The 23062-nt window shown below is 43.4% G+C and overlaps 2 protein-coding genes across 2 annotated transcripts; both read left to right on the top strand.

The window, feature by feature from the left end:
- Nucleotides 1–608: 608 nt before the first annotated feature.
- Nucleotides 609–4043, top strand: prrg4 (proline rich Gla (G-carboxyglutamic acid) 4 (transmembrane)). The gene is made up of 6 exons (XM_069693659.1): nucleotides 609–828; nucleotides 906–1069; nucleotides 1161–1188; nucleotides 1649–1790; nucleotides 2493–2684; nucleotides 2806–4043. The coding sequence occupies exons 1-6, from the start codon at nucleotides 687–689 to the stop codon at nucleotides 2831–2833; spliced, it is 696 nt and encodes a 231-aa protein (XP_069549760.1). The 5' UTR covers nucleotides 609–686; the 3' UTR covers nucleotides 2834–4043.
- A 2093-nt stretch (nucleotides 4044–6136) lies between these two features.
- Nucleotides 6137–19282, top strand: qser1 (glutamine and serine rich 1). The gene is made up of 13 exons (XM_069693647.1): nucleotides 6137–6322; nucleotides 8641–8750; nucleotides 8897–9034; nucleotides 9256–12555; nucleotides 13189–13493; nucleotides 16423–16539; nucleotides 16630–16763; nucleotides 16865–17055; nucleotides 17180–17317; nucleotides 17397–17494; nucleotides 17706–17852; nucleotides 18102–18197; nucleotides 18399–19282. Exons 1-13 carry the CDS (start codon nucleotides 6213–6215, stop codon nucleotides 18537–18539), a joined length of 5025 nt encoding a protein of 1674 aa, XP_069549748.1. The 5' UTR covers nucleotides 6137–6212; the 3' UTR covers nucleotides 18540–19282.
- Nucleotides 19283–23062: the final 3780 nt, after the last annotated feature.

Genomic DNA, 23062 nt, shown 5'->3' with positions numbered 1-23062 from the left:
CACTTCTACACCACGTAGGCTACATCAACAGCGAGTCATTAAGTGCTGCTAGGATTAAGAATAAAGGCCTGAAAACTAGCCATGTGGGTTATGTATCACGGGGATGAGTAATCGTAGCATCTGACTCATAGTCACATGAAATCCTATTTGATACTTGGTGTGAAAAGTTCTTCCACTTTCGTGGTTCCAGCTGCCATCTAGCGTCCACCTTTTTATTGCATAACCTATCATGTCATCCAGGTGAACGTGATCGATTGGTCGAGCCTGCGCAGGTAGTTTGGAGGGAGCTGAGGCCACATCTGTTGGGAGTAAACAAAATCGTCTCTTTTAAGCTGCCGGAACTGTTTTAATTGAGTTAGAGACAATTTTATCTCCAAGTTTAAAGTGTGTTTTGCCGACAGATATTGAGTCGCATTAAAGTTTTTCAGAGGAAATCGGCCAACGTGGCTGCTGTTTTTTTTTTTTTTTTTTTAACTATCCCTGAACGTTTCCTGACTCCTCTTATCGGCGGGACACCTGCCTTTCCCTTCCCTCGGATTGGTTTCATTTCGTTGGTGTTGAACTCTGAACATCACTATGCGCCACGTTTCATCATAGGTAATGTAGAAAATTGGAGCCCTGTACTAGTTGGTTAGTGTGAAGAAGCTGCGTGTAATTTTAATGATACTCTAGCTTCTCTACTGGGAATGGTCCACTGCTGTCCGTGCGCGGGTGCACGCACGACCATGTTGTTTCGTCTGTTCGTACTCCTTCTATTGCTGACCTGCGGAGATCTGGCCTGTGTGAGGAGGTTACTCTCCAAACATGAAGGAGCCGAAGGCCAAGACGGTACGTTTTACTGACTAATTCCACTTTAATTCACTTTAAGCACCCAGATGATCTCCAAATTGTCTGGTTGCTCTTAGTGTTTGTGGATGAGGGAGACGCAAATTCGTTCCTGGGTCGCCATCTGCTGTTCAACCGGTTTGACTTTGAGATCTTCGTTCCTGGCAATCTGGAGAGGGAGTGCAATGAAGAAGACTGCAATTACGAGGAAGCCAGGGAGGTCTTTGAAAACATCCCAGATACAGTTAAGTGCTCCTGTCATTTAATGAACATAGTGAGAAAGGCCTCAGCAGAGCTCACCACACTGACGACTCTTTCTTTTCATTTTTTTCCAGAATGATTTTTGGAAGAAATACACTGCAGGTAAGAGAGAGAGAGAGAGAGAGAGAGAAATACCTCCATTTTCAAAAATCATTTTGAATCTGCGGATAAATATTATGACAAGAGTAGTGTATGTGTTGTTAATAGTTTGCCTTCCCTGTAGTAAAGACAGTTGGTATTGATGCTCTTAAAACCTGTTTCACCACTTGTTCAGCAGCGCACAGTAGCTTTGAGACTACGTTCTCGGTATATAGCTCAAGGAGTTACTCAAATTCCAGTTTGTTGTCATTTGTTTCGCAGCAGTGATGAGGACTGAATTCTGTTTTGATCTCTACGTCTGCCGGTGTAGAGCAAACTACACTTCAATACTGTTTTGAAACCTAACAACCAATAGCAGATGAAAAAGAGGAAACACCTGGGCAGATGGTTATCTTTACTATGGAACAATATTCACTGCTGTCATTGAACACGGTTACTCTGTGCGGTTTGTGATGATCCTCAGATAAAGACAAGCGCCCGTCGCGGGTCGATGTGACAGCTCTTTTGGTGGGACTCATTGCTGCTGGAGTGGCCATCGTTGTTTTTGGCCTCCTGGTCTGGTATTTCTGTCGAGGCAAATGCAAGGATAACTTCAGCCGTGCAAGGTGAGTGAGGGCGACCACAGTATCCCTGCACACTTCAGTTTAGGACTGCTACCACGCTGCAGTACCTCTGAGAGGTTACAGGCACTGGTACAGGTGTTTTGCACCAATAAACCCAGGTACCAAAACTGGCAACCTGAACTTTTTTATTTTTGCGCCATATAAAAACACACAATATTTCAGAGTTTGGATATTTTCATATGCAGTTGCAACTCAGATTTTCACTGTATATTTGCTCTCGTCCAGCATCTGTTGTTTGTAACTGTTGTCATTTGAAGATGAGATTTTTTGTTGTTATTATTTTATCTATAGTTGTAGTATCTAAAGTAAATGGGAGAAAATCAGGCCAGTTTCGTAAACCATCGCTGACATAATGAAATTGCTTGTTATGTTTGCCAATACCCAAAGATATTCAGCTTACTAATACAGTATACATGGAAAAGATGAACATCAAATACACATTTGAAAAGCCAGGATCAATGAATGTTTAGTATTTTAGTAGATGATCAGAAGAGTTGCAGTTCTACAGCTGTTGTAACAATATGTTACTGCTTCTTTTCACACCGTGTTCTCTACATGTAGAACTGAAGAACCTGCAAATGCATCTTGTTGTATAACAAGAATAAAGATGGCTTTCACCTTTCAACTTTGACACTTGAGCACATTATGAATGACATGATGTTAACACCTCCACTCTTCTCACAGCTCCATCAGGGTGCGCCCGAGGAGGAGTAATGCTGCCCTAATAATGCGGCGGCTAGATGAGGCCTCCCTACAGCCTGTGCTTCCCCCGGAAGTCCCTCCTCTGGAGGAAATAGACCCCCCCGGGCTGCCGTCCTACGAACAGGCAATCTCGAGAAGTGGACAGCACGATGCCCCACCTCCTCCCTACCCTGGGTATTTGCTTATGCATTTCTATTTTTTTGTTAATAACTCACTTTTCCATTATGCAGTCACAGACAGATAATTCATGCATGTTTTTATAGCATCTTTTTTTTTTTATAATATTTTCTTTTAGCTCCCGACCTGGAACTATTCGACGGTAGTATCTTCAGGACAGCGTGTGCATGTCTGTCAACCTTAAGCAGACAATTTACAGCTAACACCTAACACTGTGTTATTATAGTCTATCAATTCTTCCATCAACACAAGATTTGTTATATTTCCTTATTGCCTTTTGCTTATTGCCCTGATTAAGCTCTGTTTTTCTACTTATATATGTTTTAAATATTTTATGGTTCGTTAATGTAATTTTTTTTCCCTTAATCTTAATCCTTAAATCTTAATTTTTAGCTCCTTCATCTGATAGTGCCAAAAAGTATTGATAATGTTTCTCAGGTGTGATTATGTTTTGTAAACCCAATGCTGGATAAGCTTTATAATACACTTTACCCAATTTGCTGCTTTTTATCTAAATGAAAATGAAGACTCTATAATGTGTTGGAGTACGAGCTTTAAATTGCTGGAATACTTTAAGAAGCAGTTTCGACACAATATTATGCGTAATAGTCAGACTGAAAGCAAGATCAGGATTATGTTTTATTACACAATAGATATTAATTGTAATGACAGTGAGACAGGCATTTGTGTAGTTATATGACTTCCTGTCTCCTGCAGAAGGGAAAACAGAAACCGCAAAACTGCTTTCATTTGCAATATTGCTTTTATAAATACTACTAAGTGTATTTGAAGCACTGGTCTTCCAGCTTGCTTTGTCATGATTCACTGTACATTTTCACATCGTCCTCTTTTACATTTATTTTTGTAAAAATGTGCAGATTTCCTTGCTGTGAATGCTAATGAGAATGCTCTTCTAATTTATGAAGCAATTGTTTGAGTATCTATATTGTGATTAATTTTCAACTGTACCGTAAATATATGGAGGCACACTCTTCATAAGCAATTTGACAACATCTATATTAATGCAGAACATCATTTTACAATTATGCAAGAAAAGTATAGCCGTGATGAATACACCAGCTTACAAATTTTTAAAACCTGTAAAAGATGCAGTAACAGTTTGTCCAGTGCAAATCTCCCACTTAACTGTAGTTTGAATGAGCATTTCACTCACATTACAGATATACAAGAGTAAAGAAGTTATTGTCACTGCAAGCCCTGCATAGTTTCATTAAGTTTAATAAAGATATTATTAGAATGTATTGATGGCTAACTGTGTTAAAGATGATCTGAAGCAGATCTACTTGAAATGAAAATATTTTATAGTTGTTTTAAATAAAATGGACAATTTAATTATTTGTTGGTCTCGCGTGTGTGTGTGTGTGTGTGTGTGTGTGTGTGTGTGTGTGTGTGTGTGTGTGTGTGTGTGTGTGTGTGTGTGTGTGTGTGTGTGTGTGTGTGTGTGTGTGTGTGTGTGTGTGTGTGTGTGTGTGTGTGTGTGTGTGTGTGTGTGTGTGAAGTGCCTGTTAAGGGTTTTGTCAGCCACTTCAGAAAAAAATAATAATTCTTTAATACCTCTTAAGTTGTGAATTCCTATATTGGTCCAAAGGTAACAAAATCTGACCACCAGCTCTTTATATCCTGTTTGTTAAATGATTTTTACACTTTACTTTATGTTTATATTTCCAAACAGTGCCAGGCTAGATGATTTCCCATCTCCAGGCTTTACATTAAAAGCAGTGGTTGCAGTTACTCAGCCATGTCAGCATTTGTTACAGGGCTCTTGTATTGAATTATCTTTGATATTAGAGGCATCTCTATAATTTGCTATTTCAATATATAGATAAATCCAGATTGTTCATTTATATTATGAAGATATCGTACATGCTAATGAATTTATATTCTATTATCTTTAGCTCACAGGAGAAAAGTCTAGCTCTGACTTTGGCAGAAGACAATTTATTAAAGGAATAATAAGAATGCACAGTTAGATATTGCTGTGGTTAAATCAAGCCCAAGGTTCCTAGGTTTGCAAATGGCTAATCACTACCAATGTTAACTTGTCTTCATAACCTAGATAATAGCCTACACCTCTGGAAAATCATGATCTTCCCAACGGCCTCATCTTTACCTCTGTGCCTTTACATTTCCTGCCCTGATAACTTGCTTAATTTTTAGCCTCTGTGGCTTCTAGATGCCGTCCATGTTGTGTTTTCACGACTTAACCACTTGAACAAGCAAGCGTACGTACACACGACTTCCCGTGTGGTAACCACGAGTTCCGTTTGAACTCAACATTTGTTGATATACAGTTTAGACCAGCTAGAACAGCTGTATGTGATTAGCTCAAATAACTTGTCAGCTGTCAACGTAACGGAGGCAAAACAAACCAGGCCTTACTGACCTTGCTTCGACAATTCAAAACGGATGGTTAGTGCAGCTAACGACAACATAAATCGCATTTAAAAAAAAAAAAAAAAAAGCATTGCAAATGGTGTTGATGTGGTGTTTTTTTTTTTTTTTTCTGTGGCAGTTTTCTTGCTACTATGGTTTTTCTGAATAAGAGATAAACAAGCCATTCATAGCTATGCTTACATATTATCTTGTAGCTTGTATTTCTTATATGGGCTTAACCGATCGGCATTTCTAACCAATGTAATCTAAAGGCAGGTCAAGAATGTGCAAAATTCAACTACACTGCAGAGTCTGGCTGGATGTGACTGTGCGGAAGGGGAGGGGGGAGGGGGGGGGGGAGTATCACAGGATAGGATTTCCATCTTACATAGTGCACCTTTAACACATCCAGGTGCCAGTTGAACCGGATCCATATGTCGTAGCTAAGCTAATCACACGCAAAGTAACAGAGCAGCAGCTCCATTAATTTGCAAACGAGAGTTCACAGCGGATCGTAATGGGACACCCCATGTTCAAAAGCAGCGCCGCACCTCTGGATACCAGCGTGACATTTCCCAAGGCTTCGTTTGGGACGATCACGTGACTGTCTTCGCGTGGTGAACCGAGCGGTCTTGTGCATCTCGCCAGCTCGATACTTCTGCTTTAAAAAAAAAAAAAAAAAAAAAAAGCCGATACCGTGTCAAGCAGCCTGCCTCGAGCGTGACATCTTCACGCATACGTTGTGAGAAGTTTTTAGTTAGCCTTGCTTAGCTGCGAAGCTGCCCAAGAGCCCGTGCCTCAAGAGAAGTCTTCTGACAGACTTATGACAGGAGGTGAACAAAACAACAACAACAACAACAACAACAAATAACGAAATCACCCAGAGAGGAAGGTGATACTTTATCCAGCACGTAGCGGCTTGACGGCGCTTTTTTTTTTTTTTCCTTTTTCTTCCTTCTTCTTTTTTTTGGAGGGGGGCGGGGGGGTACGGGCACACTGCACATTGCTCCGACCGGGACTGCCTCGGTCGGCCGGTCGCTGGGTCGGACCCCCCCCCCACCCCTCCTCGGCTGCTACGATGCGTGTCCGCTGCTCCGCGAAGCTCCGTCGTGAAAGTGGATCTTTCACCGGATGATGGACAGGAACTACCCGAGCTCCAGCTTTGCGGACGCGCTGGCTCCACCAGCACAGACCGTAGCTTCGTGGGCCTATGACCGCGGCTCAGCTAATATCAAGCCAAGGTAAAAGATGAAGGAGAGGGCGGGTCACCTTCCCGAGGAAATGTCGGTGATGGAGGGCCTAAGCTTCGCTCTTGCGGTTTGTCGAGAACCGCCCGGGGGAGGAATTGGGAGAAATTTCGGAATTTGCACCCGAGTTGTCGAGGCTGACTCGTCGGTGGTTTCGTCGCCGTAATGTTAGGGCTGCCACCTTGCTAGTTTTCGCTAGCGCACAGTCCCCTCAGCATGGCCAGAGTTGGTTCAAAGGAGATGTTGTTTTTTTATTTATTATTATGTCTGCAAATGAGTCGGAACAAGCAGGCGTGTTAACCTAGCATTTTACCGGCGTCTGTTCTTCAACCCACAGGTGCTCGTTAAAGCCGCCCCCCCTCCCCCCCCCAAAAAAATTAAAAAAAAACCAAGTAGGTAACTAAAGCAGCCCGATGCTAAGTTAGTGCATTTCAGTTCTGGCACTTCAAATTAGTGGTGTTGTTTCTTAGGGCGACGTTATGAGAGTTGGAGGTCCACAGATGTATATTTCAGCCAACCTTCATAAAACCCGAGTCAACGTAACTACAAAACCTGCTCGAGTTGGAGAGCTCCAACTTAGTGACTCATGACTGATGTGTTTTGTTACTCTGCATTTTGTGAAGAAGGCTCATCCGTACTGACAACGTTTGTTGCATCTGGTTATTAGTAGGTCAAGATTGTTTTCACAAGCAGCACAGATCTTTTAAGCAGATAAAGGAACCAGAGTTACACTACAAAAAAAAAAAAAAAGATCAGTCAGTTGTAGGAAGACAAAAAAATGTAATCGCTGTCAAAACTAATTGGCTATAATGGTTTATGAATGTGCTGATTACCGATTTAGAAAAGCTAAAATGATCTCACTTGTTGTTGTGTCATAACCTTATAATATAAGTGTGTGGCTGCTGATTAGTAGTGTGGTTTCATCAAAACAATCTGGGAACTAACTCGTTTAACTGACCATTTTGTCACACGTTGCGCTGGTTATGCGCAACTTAATAGTCAATGAGTGTGTGTGTATAGAGTCTTTTGAAGGGACTAGAAAAAAGACAAATGACTCCCTTTCAGCTCTGTGTTTTGGGTCCACAGATGTTTACCTTCTGGCAAAACGGCAACACTTTATATAAGGATGACTGCATCTGCACCTCTGATTTTATTTCTGTCTCCTATGACTTTTCTACCAAGAGAATGGTGAAGTCAACTGTTAGATACAATACTTCAAAACCAAACTTTTTTTTTTTTTTTTTGGACATCAATAATGTTGATGGGTGAATTCTACATTTCGCAAACCACTTTTACAGTGCTGACAGCCATTCAGATGTTTACAAGCCATAATGGTTGCTTAAGAATACGAGGTAACGTGCTGATATTGGGCTGCATGTTTTTCTTCTCAGATTAATATTGGGAAAATGTTAATGGATTCATCTCCGATTTTAGAACCATTCATTGGTTCTTTTCTGGACACGCGCTGATGACTTCTTTTGTTATATCATGATACTATTAATAACCTTCTTCAGTTTGGACAGCTTTGCCACATGACTTAAAATTGTTTATGTTCACTCTGACATGAGGTTCATGCAAAGTGCAGGTTGAGTCACGTTATAAACTGCAGTTGCATTTTTGTTTTCAATTACCATTTTTTCAGCGCTATTCGCCTATTGCTATTTACGCAACAGCGTGTGGGTCTACCGCGTTTGCAGACTCTAGACACCCCAGACTGAGTTTGATTGAACTTCTTTGAGCAAAAATAAGTCCTTCACTGTCACTTCAGAAAGTATTCAAACACCTTCACTGTTTGAAATCAACTGTGTTGAGCTCTGTGATCAAAATTCTTGAAAAGATATAGATTGGGACAAAGGTTTAAAAACCTTTTCTAAAACTTTGAGTATCCCAGGAGCACAGCAGCCTCAATCAGTTTAAAATGGAGAAAAGATGGGACCGCCAGGACTCTTCTCAGGGTCGGCCATCCAGGACACACGAGTAACCAAACAAGACAGCCAAAGATTATTCTAAAGAGCTTCAGAAGTTGGAGAGCCTGCAGGTCATAAATCAGGCCTTCTAAAAGCTAAAGCTCGGGGCTTTCTAAACACATTTACACTTTGTCATTATGAGGTATTAAGTGTTAATCGGTATGTTAAAGTGCCATTTGTTTTTGTTAGTTTTAGATTAAATTTACAACACAAAGTGTTACTAAAAGTGAAGGTTTCCTCATACTTTCCGATTCGATTGTATTTTCTCATGCGTAACTGGATGATTCGCTGCTGCTTATGAAGATGAGAGCTCTTTTGAATACTCTTGTTTGTTTGTCCATGCAGCCCCAGTTATGGTGCAGCACAACTTGATGCAGAGCTCCTCCGGCAGCAAAGCTACACTTCGACCCACCAGCTCCCCACCTACACTACATCACACATTCCTGCTGCAGCTGGTGAGTTATGGATGCCGTAAATATTGTTTTTAAGGGGCTAGGTTAGCCAAATGACAACAAATCGAATTAGTGTCATCGAGTCATGCAGATCATGTTGGTTTTGAAGCTTTCTGTGATCATCTCTCTCTTACTGTTTTGACTGTCAGGAACACTCGAGTCAAGCAGTAATACTCCTGAGACCTCAATCATGAGCTTCCTCTCAGCCATGGAGTCACGAAGCCTTCAGGCTGGTCCTGTTAGTGCCTCATTGCTTCCTCCCTTTAGACCCCCATCATGGCCTGCTGGTGAGAACACATCCACTCATTCGATCTTCTGATTGTTATTTTGAAAATAATGACATGAGCAAATTTAGTCTGTGGGTAATGTAGACATTTCAGATTTTATATTTTATTACAAGTGTCTTTTTTTTGTATCCAGGTTTTGTTTATTATGTAACGTTTTGTTTAGAGTTTGTCCCTTCACTTTGGCCGTCCTGTCCTCATATTGTCTGTTCTGTTCCATGCAGGTACCAACCCCTCTTCCACAGAGCTGTATCTGACTGGTGCTCTGCCTTCTACTGCCACTTTCCCCTCTCCTGCTGCTCTGTCATCTTATCAGCACACAAGTGCCTACCCTTCCAGGAGTTATGCTACCAACCCTTCCCTGGCTCTCCAGGACCCTGCCTTCAGCACTTCCACCAATGGCCTGTTTTCCCACCATGATCCCCTGTTACATCTTAAATCTAGCCAGACTGTGCTTCCCACTGCGTTGGCCTTCAATCATCTCTCTGCCCCTACTCTGGGTTCAGCTCTGCCTGTGCAGTCCTCCACTTACCGCTCAGCCCAGGAGTCAGCCCCCCACCTACTACAACCTCAGTTCAGCCTCCTACCGTCTGCCCTGCCTGCCCCTCACGGTGCTTCTCAGCCCTACGGGGCTACGGTTTTCTCAGGCTCTATTGAAAGAGCTCTTCAGCGCGAATGTAGTGTCATCAAACACCACCAGAGGCCTTCCAGTAGCCACATGGCCTCAGAGCAGTTGCCCAGTTCGGAGCAGTCTTTACAAGGGTACTTTGGCTCTGGCAACGAAGCAGATGTGTCCTACCAGCAGGACCCATCCCGTCAGACTCCAGTGTCCTGCAGCCCCTCCACAGGAGCAGATTCCACTCAAGGAGTCAATGGTTCCCCACAACACAAAACCGATAGTGTAACACAAGCTTATTCATCCACTTTATTGCCGAAGGCTAAAGACTGTTCTTCCAATCCAGGTCCACACTCTGCTGGGGATGAAGAGAGCCACTCTCAGAACCTGACAGCGGGGTCTCCTGAACGTTACTCCTCCCCTGCACATAAGCAGAACTCGGTGATTGCTAATCAGCAGGCGGTCCAGCTATCCTGCTTAATGTCCAACAGTTTGTCTCAAACCTATATCACACCCCACACACAGGCACAGACCTCCCATTCCACCTCAGACAAACTCTCCTCCCTTTACAAGACTCTGCCTTCCCTCTCAAGCCAATCTGACAATGTGGCATCTGTTAGTCAGACTCTTGTTTACTCATCGACTCCTGGGCTGAGCCAAGCGCAGGAGATCCAATATGGAGCGCAGGTCCAAAGCTTGTGTCAAGGAAATCTCTCTGAGAGCTACCCCACATCCCACTCTCAGGGCACCTCAAATGTGACTTATACATCTCAGTCACAGGGGCAATCTTCTGTGACCCAGTCTCAAAGCTACGCCACACGACAATCCCTTAACTCCTCTTACCCATCCACATGTGTACGGAATCTGCCCACATCGAATTCTGTGGTGGACTACACACTCATGCAGGCCTCAGTGGGAGGTAAAACACATGACACTCTGTCCCAGCAGCAGACACAGCCCCATAAATATGTTTTGTCTTCACCGTTGCCTACCTACTCATCAACTGCTCAAGCCTTACAAAATAACATCAGGTCCTCAGTACAGGACATCAAGCCAATATATGGCAAACAGAAACTTGAAGAGCTCCCTCTCCAGGACCTAGAGGCTCTGCAGCAGGCATCCATGGAGGCCTCCGCAACAGACAACAACATGGCTTCTCACAACAATGTCATCTATGTCGTCTCAAAAATGGATGATCACCACAAAACACAAAGTGTTATCCGAAGCAATTCGCGTTCCGATGACCAGCTCATGGGACTAGGTCATGGAAATACAGCACAGGTAAAGGATGAAAGGATGGGTGCTCTGAGGCAACAGCAGATTCATTTAAGCAGTGCCAATGGTCATGAAACTGCCAACACAAAAACTACAAACGCCACTGTCGTGTCCTCGCATGTGCAGCACCCTCTCCAACTCAAATCTCCTGAACCACATCAACAAAACCAACAGAGCCATAGTCAGTCCCAGAGCCAGACTCCGGCAGCCCACACTCAGTTCATCACCGTGCCCAGCACTCAGGTTCTCCTCGAGCCCAACCAAATGATTCTGCTCCAGCAGCCCCTCGTCCACCACAGTCAAAACACTTCGAAGGTGGTATCAGTGCAAGGAATCCAACCGGCCCAAGGTTTGGCCCCTGTTCATGTCCAGTATCTTCAGATGGATCGAGACATGCTGGGTCCCAACGTCACTGAAACCCACAGTCAGCAGGGCGCTGTAGTGTCTGAACCAACCTCAGAATGCCCTTCCTCCACTAAACACCACTACAGCCAGTCGACAAATCAGCAGCCAAACGATGCCAAGAACCACTTTGCTCTCAACTCCATTTGCTTCCCCGACTCTATGCTACTTGGAGATGACAGAAATATTTTGTCCAATGTTGACGACATCCTGGCTGCCACGGTAGCAGCCTGTGGCGTCACACCCCAAGACTTTGTCAAAGCTACATCCTCCGCTGAAGCTGAAATGGCAGCGATGGCAAGCCCCGTTGATTCCAAAGGTCACTTCCAGACAGTGGATATAAGACACATGTCACCTAGTTTCTCCTCAGCACAACAGCCAATCATCACCAACACTAACCCCCACACCATCACCATGACACTAAACGGAGCTCAGATGACCACAGACTGTCAAGGTCAGTCCGTTCACCACAACAACAATACTGAGCTTGACACAAATGGAGATGGAAGGAGCTCTGAGAATGACTATCATTTAGCTGGGCAGGTGTACGATCCCTCAGGTCTTCAGAACAGAGTCAAAGGGAATGCAAAGTGTATTAAAACAGAGGATGGGCTCATGGATTGTCCAGGTGGTGAGGACTTTCCCAAAAAGAAGGCTCGCTCTAAGTCCTTGACCAAACCAGGCGGTCCTGAGGATGATGGCGGACTGGCCAAACAGGTAAAGCGTAGTGGACAGACAAAGCGGCAAAACTCCAAGGGCAGTGATGTCAGCTCGCCATCTGCCTCACACAGTATCTATGACGGTTGTCCGCAGCAGGAGAGAATCCGGCAGAAGATTCGCGAAGTGGAAGAGAAACAACCAGAGGTCAAAACCGGCTTCATCGGCTCCTTCCTAGACTTCATCAAATCTGGCCCCAAACAGCAGTACTCTCAAAGTCCTACACGGACCATCAGTCGCCCAAGAAAGCCCTGTATCTCATCCAAGCCTTGCACCTTGCCTGCTTTGCCTCCCAAACTGCAGACTGTACCCGCGCCCCTGATTCCCCAGGAGAGTCCAGTTGTGACCTCCCAGCAGAAACGTCTGGATGAAGATCTGCAAAAGAACTTGGAGACGCTGCCATCGTTCAGCTCGGATGAGGAGGAGAACACCGGGAAGAACCAGGCTCTGAGGAACAGCATCAGCTCAGCACTGTCAGCTCTGGATGAATCTTCAGATCGGAAAACCAGGCCAGGTAATAACACCCTGCGAGAGCTTGTTAAGAGATGTCATTTAAAAAAAAAAAATCTGTACAATCATCAAGTGTTACATGTTTTCAAAAGATGAAGTCACCGCACAAGAACTGTGCCACAAACTAGAAACGCACTGATTCAAATTGAAAACTGTCTGTTCAAAAAATAAGCAAAGAAGACTGAACAGGTACTCGGTGTCAATTTTTGGTACTAAAGTATAAACCATATCCATTTTCAAGTTCTGCTCACAGCAGTGCTGAGTAGGACAAATGTTGACAAGCAGCCACTACCCACTTATTCTACAGCTAATAAAATAATACTTATTGGTATTAAAGTGCTTCGGGTTGTTTAAGCTCAAACTGAAAACCACAATCTTTTTAGATGCTTCCCCGTGCGCTGCCGTAGAACAATGTAAAACAAAAGAAAGTTAACGGTGTGTCTTTGTGAAGCTGTTTGTCGGAACGCTCTCACCCTTCAGACACCAACAATGTAATACATGCCAATATTCTGTAATATGCGTCGTTTGTAAACTCCTTTTTATGTGTGACATCTATTTGTTTTAAGAATAAGGAGTCTATTTGAGTTGTCATCTTTAATGTTTTTCCTCAACATTGATATTTGCAACCCCACTCCAGATAACCAAATCCAAGGTCCCATGATGAAGCCAGACCAAGTCCCCAGCGTGTCTCCCCCTGTCACGGGGAGCTGTGTGCCGCTGGTCGCCCATCCTGCACTGACGACAAACAGCGTCCCTGGAAGGACGATGTTTGCGGCCAAAGCGGAGCTCAAAGACAGCCCACCGGGCCAGTTGGCTGTGCAGTTGATGAGTGTGGCCATCGAGGGACTGACGGACGAGGAGCTGTCGGACAGCGGAGGCGAGGGAATGTATCGGGAGAGAGACGAGTTTGTTGTCAGGAATGAGGATATTGAGAACTTGAAGGTACAGGCTGGGAAACTGATGTTTATTTACGTGGAATTCGGTGATGAGCAGAAAACCGTTGCACAGATGATAGATAGATAGATAGATAGATAGATAGATAGATAGATAGATAGATAGATAGATAGATAGATAGATAGATAGATAGATAGATAGATAGATAGATAGATAGATAGATAGATACTTTATTAATCCCTCAGAGGGAATTTTTTTTATGTCACAGCAGCATGTGCCGGGCAAAAATTTTTATATAATTAAAAAAAAAAATGCACATTCTATACAATAAAATAAAATAATATGAAATAAACTAAACTAAACAAAACTAACCCAAACCTAAACAACAGTGCAATGGATTAGAACAAAACAACATACAAGACAGCAGTGCAAGGGTGTCATTGTTGTGTGATGGATTTTGCCCGAGGTGATTTATTGTAGTCTGATTGCGGTCAGCAGGAATGATCTCCTGTATCTGTCCTTGTGACAGCGGAGCTGGAGGAATCTGTAGGAGAAAGTCCTCCTCTGTCCCTGCAGCAGGTGGTGGAGAGGGTGGACAGGATTATCCAATATGGATAATAGTTTCCTCAGCATCCTCCTCTCCACCACCTTTTCCAGGCGGTCCAGTTTGCAGCCGATGATGGAGCTGGCCTTCTTAACCAGTTTAAGTCTGTTGGTGTCTCCGGCTCCAATGCACCACTGACCACCGTATCAGACAGCACACCGCCCAGACGGACAAACTGTGGCTTGCCTGTCAGGTAGTCAGTGATCCAGGAGACGGTGGACGTGTCCACCTCCATCACCTGCAGCTTCTCACTCAGCAGCAGTGGTTGGATGATGTTGAATCCACTGGAGAAATCAAAGAAAGTGATTCTCACAGAGTCACCAGTTCTGTCCAGGTGAGACTGAAGTCGTTGCAGCAGGTAGATGAGGGCGTCGTCCACTCCCACATGAGGCTGGTACGCAAATTGCAGAGGGTCCAGTGAAGATTTCACCAGCGGCCTGAGGTGGGCCAAGACCAGCCTCTCCAGCACCTTCATCACATGAGATGTGAGGGCAACCGGTCGGTAGTCGTTGAGGCCAGATGGAGTCGTCTTCTTGGGGACAGGAACCAGACAGGACGTCTTCCACAGCACCGGGACCTCCTCCTGCTTCAGGCTCAGGTTGAAGAGGTGTTGTAGGACAACAGCCAGCTGGATGGTGCAGGTCCTCAGGTTGAGGGCTCTGATTAAGAAGAACTTTCAGGTCACTGGTGATCCACGGCTTGTTGTTGGGGAAGCATTTTACAGTCCGGGATGGTACGGTGGTGTGTTCACAGAATTTGATATATTCTGTGATACAGTCCGTCACGCTGTTGATGTCCTTCCCATGTGGTCCACACAGCACATCCCAGTCCGTGGACTCAAAGCAGTTCTGCAGGGCGTCTTTAGCCTCCTGTGTCCACCTCCTCACAGTCCTGGTGGTCACAGGCTGCCTCTGCACCAGGGGAACATACTTTGGTGTCAGCAGGACCAGGTTGTGGTCTGATCTACCAAGGGAGGGGGGGGGGGGGCAGTAGCACTGTATGCATCCATGGCATTAGCATACAGTAAGTCCAGAGTTTTATTGTTCAGGGTGGGGCAGTTCACATACTGGTTCAAAGTTGGCAGTACTTTATCCAGACTGGTTAAAGTCTCCAGTAACTGCCAAAAAAAAAAAAAAAAAAAAAAAAAAAAAAAAAAAAAAAAAAAAAAAAAAAAAAAAAAAAAAAAAAAAAAAAAAAAAAAAAAAAAAAAAAAAAAAAAAAAAAAAAAAAAAAAAAAAAAAAAAAAAAAAAAAAAAAAAAAAAAAAAAAAAAAAAAAAAAAAAAAAAAAAAAAAAAAATGCACCGGGATGCTTAGTCTGCAGTCTAGCCACAGTGGAGTGGATGGTGTCCACTGCTGCCTCTACGTCAGCTGATGGAGGAACGTACACAGCGATAACAATGGCGGACGTGAACTCCCTCAGCAAATAATAAGGGCGCATGCCCACGGCTAGCAGTTCAATGTCCGGGCTACAAAAACATTCCTTCACACACACGTGGTCGGGATTGCACCACCTCCCGTTCAAATAGACTGCAATCCCTCCACCTTTCTTCTTGCCGCTCCGAACAACGTCTCCGTCCGCCCGAACAGTCCTGAAGCCGGGTACGGCCGCGCTGTGGTCCGGGAGATGTGAGTGCAGCCATGTCTCGGTGAAACACGTGATGCTGCACTCCCGGTACTCTCTCTGGGTCTTTACCAGCGCGCCGAGCTCGTCAATTTTATTGGCCAAGGACCTCCCGTTCCCCATTTAAAATCGCCGGCACCGATGGTTTGCGTTTCCTCCTCTTCGCCTTCAGCTTAGCTCCAGCTCTGCAACCCCGACGTAAACAAAGGCACCAGTCCACTGTGCGTGGCTCTCCGTTACAAGGAGAGGAAAAAGTAACAGAAAAGCCACCAAAAAAAGAGGGGGAAAAAAAGTTACGGTCCATTGGCTGACCGTCACTTAAACAAAACGTTGAAGAAAAACAAAAACGACTCAAGAGAGACAAAGTGAAAAAGTCTTTAGACTAAAACGCACATGGGGGAGCTGCTACAACAGGCTGCCACTAGCACGGCGCCATCTTCATCACAGATGAGGAAATTGAAATAAACGTTAAGTGCGGCATGTTGGATTTTTGAGTACAGGGACCGTAATGCACTTCTTTTTTTTTTTTTTAAATTTAATAAAGCATTTGTCACCGAGAGTCATCACACCAACTGAAAACTAACAATCTTGCTTTTTCCTCTATAACGCCTGAGGTGCTCAGTCCAAAACAATGACAATATGCTAATTATTGTTATCCTCCGAGCTGAACGTCCTCTGATAATTTACATTTAATAGAATTACTACTGTACACTGAAGTCTGTACTGCACTGGGTCGCGCGCATGTCTCCAGGTGACGATGAAAGCGGGCAGTGAGCCACCAGCCATCTGGAAGGTCCAGAAAGCTCTGCTCCAGAAATTTGTGCCCGAGCTGAGAGATGGAAAGAGAGTCTTCTCGGCCACGAACAGCGTAAGTGAAGCGCGCACGTCGGAGCGTTGGATCGTTCAAAGGACTCGACGTTTTTCTGCAGATCCTAATGTCGTTTCTTCGTCTCTGCAGTATCTCGGCTACTTCGGCGATGCGAAGACGATGTACCAGAGGGTTTACGTGAAGTTTTTGGACACCGTGAACAAAAGGGAGTACGTACGAGTTTGCAGTCGGAAGCCACGCTGCAAACCTATGAACTCTCTAAGGTACCTGTAGAGCACCGACTGATGTAGTTCAAAGCTTCTTTTTTTGTTTTTGTTTGAAAATGTCTCTTCTGCGGTGTAACCGTCCTTGTTCTGCCTTCCAGGGGCGTTCAGGTGAAAACTTTGCTGGGCTTGACAGCCGCCCCTTCTACCGTTCTCCAGAGCCAAAAGCCACGACCCAAACAACTGAAGCCGAGAGCGGAGCCGCCGCCCAAGAAGAGAAGGAAATGGAAGGAAGAGTTTTCGCCTGCCGCCTCAGGATCGTCTGCAGAGGAAGGCGGCGGCGACGATGATGGTGACGAAGCCTTTTTAACTTTTCTCATGAAATGTAGTTTGGAAAACGGTTGCCGTGGTTGGTCTCCTCCCTCCCTCGCTGCCCTTCAACGCCTTTCGGCATGTTTTATCCCTCTCGCTCTCAGAGTTGAACCCTCCGTTGCCGTTCGCTTCGCGATGCCTCAACACACGGACCATGAAGGACACGTTCAAGAGCTTCGTGGAACTGCTCCTCAGCGTCGCCTTGGATGAAGATGTGATGACGGCACTCGAGAGGGCAAACGGTGAGCGACCTACTGTTTGGAGCTGTTGTTCGAGTTGTTGCTCTGCTCATTGCCGAGTGGTGAATTTGTCTCGTTTCAGATGAGGTGCTGCTGCCTCATATGAAAAGAGTGGACGGGATGATCACTGACAACAGGAAGCGCTTGCTTCACAAGCTGCACATAGGGCAGGTCTTGAAGGTGAGTGTGAGGTGTGAACGTGCGTATAAATGGGGAGTTGCGTGTTGTGTGCAGTACGTTCGGCGAAATGAGCAGAATATATATTTATTTTTAAACGACGAAAAAAAAAAAGTAGCGCATTTCGCTCAAATGTTTGAACATCGAGTCGGTGGACGTTTTCCCTCCGTAAGGCAGATTTCAAAAAAATCTAAGTAAAACCTGTGTTCTTCAGACGGCACTAGACAGCTTCCCAGAGATCTCGGTAGTGACTGAACTAAAGAAGGATGGGGAAACCCCAGGCTTCAAGGTACGGCTCAGTGGAAAGGCATACAACAAGAAGACCATGAAGGCCTACAAGATGCCTAACAAAGTGCCTCAGGTAAGACTGGATCATGTTTGGGGGAGGTGGGGGGAGGGGGGGGGGGTCCACTGTGCTCTTAACATCTGACCAGGAGATGGTGCTGTCACACCATGTGGACCTTTGCTACATGTCTTTATCTTGTGGACCACTCAGGCGACTACTCTCTCATGCTGCTTCTTATGGGTTTAATATTTGAGGAGAAAAATCATTTTTAAATATCATTTCAAAATTCTTGGAATTGACTTTGCTTCCCCCCCCCCCTTCTAGGAGTATACAGTGGACCAGCAGAAAACTCAGTGGTTCTCTCTGTACCACTCTTTGCAGCATTACAAGTACCACACATACCTCATGTGTAAGGACGAGGTAAGACATTGTTGCCAGCTTGGGTTGACTGTGTTGATCCGTTTTCAGTGTAGGTGCTAAATCAGAGTCACTTTAAATCTTGATAAGTAATATTTTGCAGGTTTCACTTGAAATGCTAATTATTCTGGTGAAAGATTATTCATCAGTTGTTGTTGTTGTTGTTGTTGTTTTCATTGTTTTTTTTTTCTGTTTGTCCTCCAGATTGCATCTGTGCGGGTGCAGGCGGGCGACCTGGGGCAGGAGGAGACTGTGCAGAAGTGTCTGCAGAACGGAGCTTGGGTAGAGGGGCTCTTTGATCGCTTTGGTGAGCTAATCAATCAAGTGCAGCAGGCCTGCAGATGATTCAGCTGTGACGGGCTCAGGTTAAAACAACAACAACAACAACAAAGTTCGATGCTGAGAAACAAGAGGATGCCTCTAGCTCAGAATGGCAGCAGAGAAGGATGGACCGAGTGAGTCTCTCCTTCCAGTCACAGATTTGAATCAGGGACCTGTCAACTGAGTTGCCTGAAAGGCTGCAGCAGAACGAAGGGAGAACAAGTCAAGTTTCGACTCTTTATCACGGCATCCCAGGAGAAAGCCGTTCCTCCATCAACTGAGGACAAGGACTTTGTTTTGGGAAGCATTTTGTAGGACCTCCACATAGTGGTTCTCCTAGACTTTGTAGGTTTTTTGTAGCTTTGCAAGCCCATATTTTATGGGCCTTTTCATAGATTTATATTGTCTATTGTATATTGTTTTTTTTTTGTTTTTTTGTATTATTTAGTTAAATGCCAGATCATAACCAGTGAATATGCACTAGATAGAAAGCAATCAGCATAGGAAGTAGAGCACAGCAAATAAAATGCAGAAATCTGATTGCCGACAGTTATAACAAGCCTTCATGGATCATTTGTTAAGTAGGCTCACATACAGAGTTGATTTATTGTAAAAAAAAAAAAAAATTTAAAAAAATCTATATATTATATATAACTTAGTTATATACTGTTTGTAAAACATCCATTTTGAAATGGAGTTTCAAGTTCTCTATGTATAATGTACATTTTGTATAAAAGAGCAGGAAGGTGGGAGCTGCAGCATCTGTATACTGTATACTGTGGTTTATCCTTTATGCTTCAGACACCTCTTCGCTTACAAGATGCATTTTGACGAAATAGGTGCAGTTTCAATACTGCTTTTTATTAATCTTGTTAATCAGAAATTGAGGGGAAAATGAAATGCATAAAGTTGTCTTTATACAGCTTTACAGAAATAGCCCACATTTTATGACAAATATATATTTTTCACAGAAGTAAATATTGTTATTTCTTGTTCATTACAGTTCCTAAGACGCTTTTTCATCGTCTTTTCACCGTTTTCCAAAACTGACTCTTTATAAGTCAGTTACCAGTTTTATGCTGTCAACAGTAATCTTGTTCTTTTAAAGATGCAGTTTGTAAATAAAATGCCGCATGTATTAGAAATGTGCTTCAGTATGTTTTGTCTTGACAGCTTTCAAATGCACGAGTCTGAAATCGACTATATTCATAAGACTTTAGTCATAATTTTTCAAAAGTTGTCGCACCCCAATTTTTCTTCCATCACATAGGATTTATTTCTATGAAAATGCACAGTGACGTCGAAAGTAATGAAAACGTGGGGAAATGAGATTATATGACTGCTGCTGACAATTTAGCTCTCTTTAATCCTCACGGCAACAAAATTGTCAGCGTCACCAGAAATATTAAACCAGAGTGTTCCTTGTACAATCTCAATATTAATCACCGCTTTTATTTTGGAAATAAGTGGATCTACTGCAGGAACGAAAACACTCCGAACGGGAGAGCCCGAGAACAATCTGTTGGCGTCAGTGAATTATTATTATTTTTTACTGGAAACTCCGGTCAACATAAATTCCCGATTTGCTCTTCGTCTTAAAAACAGCGGCAGATACGCACAATGATTTTTATTTTTTTTGTATTGTTGGAACTCAGCCCAGAGGTGTCTGTTGATGTTGAACTTCACCTGCTTGTCGGGAGTGTGCCGTTAATTTTGGCTCCCACCCGTCAGGAGGACACGGCACCGCCAGCAGCTTGTCGTGATGCTCGCCCACCATGCTCTCATGACCCCAACTATTCACTGTGAATGGGCGGCTGACTTTGTGTCGTCTGAAAGGGTCTCGGGGCTGTTGAATAAAATATGACTGAACAGCCACAATACAAAAAAAAAAAAAAAAAAAATTACTGGCAACCCCCAAAAAACAAAAGTGTCTCTGTACTGCAGCAGCAGTGGTGTGAGGAAAGCCACTGTCCTCTGTCCTTTGGAGTTGGAGAGGATCGGGGGCGGAGGACAACCATTCAGGCAAGAGTTTGGGATTCCAGTACGGGCACAACTGGTGCAGACAGATACTGAGCGTCTGCTCTCCAGATGAAAAGCATTTGAATTTTAATGCACTTCATTGTTCCATATGTGGGAGACAGACTGAGAAGTCCCTTCAAGGCAGCATGAGAATGTGAGAAGGGCACAGAAACAGGACGGCTGTGTGCTGCGTAAAGGCTGCGAGTCACTGACAGTCTACACTGACAGTTTTTGACACGTCCCTTAAAACCTACTGAGTGATGATGAAGTCGTTTTAAATCCAGCCAGTCATGTGCACACTTTGCAGGCAGCAGAACTCTGTGGAAGGGAGAGTTACAGATGAATATGGCAGCTGCGCACACTAACCTGCAGTGGTGGAAAAGAACTAAGTATGTTCACTCAAGTACTGCACTTCAGAAAAATGTTGAGATACTTGTCCTGCACTTGCATATTTCCATTTGATGCTACTTTACACTACTACATCTCAGAGGGAAATATTGTACTTTCTACAGCTGCATTTATTTCACAGCTTTAGTTACTTTTAAGATGAAGATTTGGCATGATATATAATAAGATAATAAGTAACTGGTGACTTCCAACAAAAAAAGCGTGTAGTCAACGTCACATTTGAGATGTCTGAGTTGTTAACAGCTTCACCAAAAAGGGATTTTTCTTTCAAAACTTTGCTCACCAAAAATTAAAGATAAGAGAAAAAGTCTAAAAACTGAAAAAAGATTTGTGGATCAGATCTTTTGTCTTCTTTCCTGTTTTAGTAATCATCTAACGACCCCCTCACATTTATCGGCTGTCCCTGTGTATAAAACATGCTCCACTTGCAGCAGCTACAACAGTAACATGCTGCTTACATACTGATGCTTGAGTATTAATAATCGAATGATGTCATATGTAATAATAATATTATATATAATAATCAACCAGAGAAACAAAATCAGCACTTTTACTTTTAACTATGTTTTGATGCTAATATTTATGTACTTTTACTCCCGTAGGATTTTCACGATTTTTTACTTGTAACAGAGTAATTTATCTTACTGCTGACTTGGCATCTTCAGCCAAACATCTGCATCTGTCCATTTCTCAGAGGTGAGAAAGGTACTGGGTACATTTATTTAGGTTTAAATTTATTTAAGTTAATTTACCCATATGTTGCTTGAGGTGTTTTATTTCTGTTATTTCTATTGTAGTTTTACTCTACTCATTTGAGAGCTATAGTTACTTTACATTTACAAGGAGAATTGTACGAGTAGCTTATAAAATACATGCTGGATATGAATCCACCATTTAAATATTCATGTATTTTGAATGCCACTTCCTGAAGGAAATTCCAAGAATTTTTGTCGTCATCTTAACTGAAAACAAACTAGATGACTAACACTGAATGACCGATAAGTATGAAGGGTAAAGAAAGGGAAATATGCAGGGCTTCCAGGCTCATTATGGATAACAACAGGAGAGTAAATACTGCTTTAGCCTTGTGTGGACTAGATTTTCCGACTATATCAACGAGGGTGCTCGCTATTTATCTGTCTCGTTCTCTGTGTTGGTGTAAAAACATATTTCACTCAAGCCGACTTGGTGAGTTTACAAAATAGCAAAAACATCTGACTGCAGATTTGAAGAGTTGAGAAACCAGTTTCACCCTCAACCAGTGCTTTCCTTCCTCTGACTGAAGGGTTGGATTTCCTTTGTCGTGTGTGGATGTGATACATGTATGAATCTACAACTCATCTACTCGTGTGTTCAATCTAACAGAAACACAGGTGGACCCTTCATGAGTTCGGGTCCCAATGATTTTTTTTTAATGCAATTGTCTGATATAATGTTTATAATCCATTCAGGTTTTACTTGAGCAGCTTTTGACTGTTCTCAAAGTTATGAAACTTCTGTAGTCTTAATTGTGATAATAGTATTTTATTTTATTTAATTATTCTTGTTCCTTCCAAAGAAAAGGTTCAACTTAACATACAGGCCCTTCTTGAACTCTGCTTTCTGAAACTATAATGGTTGCCAGGTAAGAGATGGATTAAAAGTCCTCCACCTCATTTAAACAACAGATTTTGTAGCATCGTTACCCAAACGCTCAGGTTGTGTCGCTGCTTTATGTTTTTGAAAGGTATAAGAATACAAAGCAGGAAAATTCACGCGTAAAATTAGTGGAGTGTCCCTTTAAAGCTACATACCACAGAAACCTGCCTTGCCCAAGAGTACAGGAAGAACAGGGGAAAGACATTTGCCTCCATGTTTTGTCTAGGGATTTAAACTAATTTTCACATGCCGTTGAATGAAATTGCCTAAAGAGAACAGGTGAGGGACGTGGTGTGTGTACAGACTCCTCTCTGCCCACACCTCCGAGTGTGAAACAGCATTTTTCTGCATAAAAGATGGTGAGAGGACAGTGATCCAACCGGTTCGCCCCAGTCGCTCGACTCACCCATTGCACCATACTCGTGTCTCGTGACTATAACAGCTGTCTACCTTTCCGTGTCCCTTTAAGTGACTGGCCAACA

The sequence above is a fragment of the Brachyistius frenatus genome, unplaced genomic scaffold (assembly GCF_029030835.1).
Source record: "Brachyistius frenatus isolate BFR_SWC_R1_liver_20210118 unplaced genomic scaffold, ASM2903083v1 Contig_15, whole genome shotgun sequence".
NCBI lineage: Eukaryota > Metazoa > Chordata > Actinopteri > Embiotocidae > Brachyistius > Brachyistius frenatus.
Note: the sequence above shows the minus strand (reverse complement) of the source record. Positions and strands in the feature narration are given on the sequence as shown.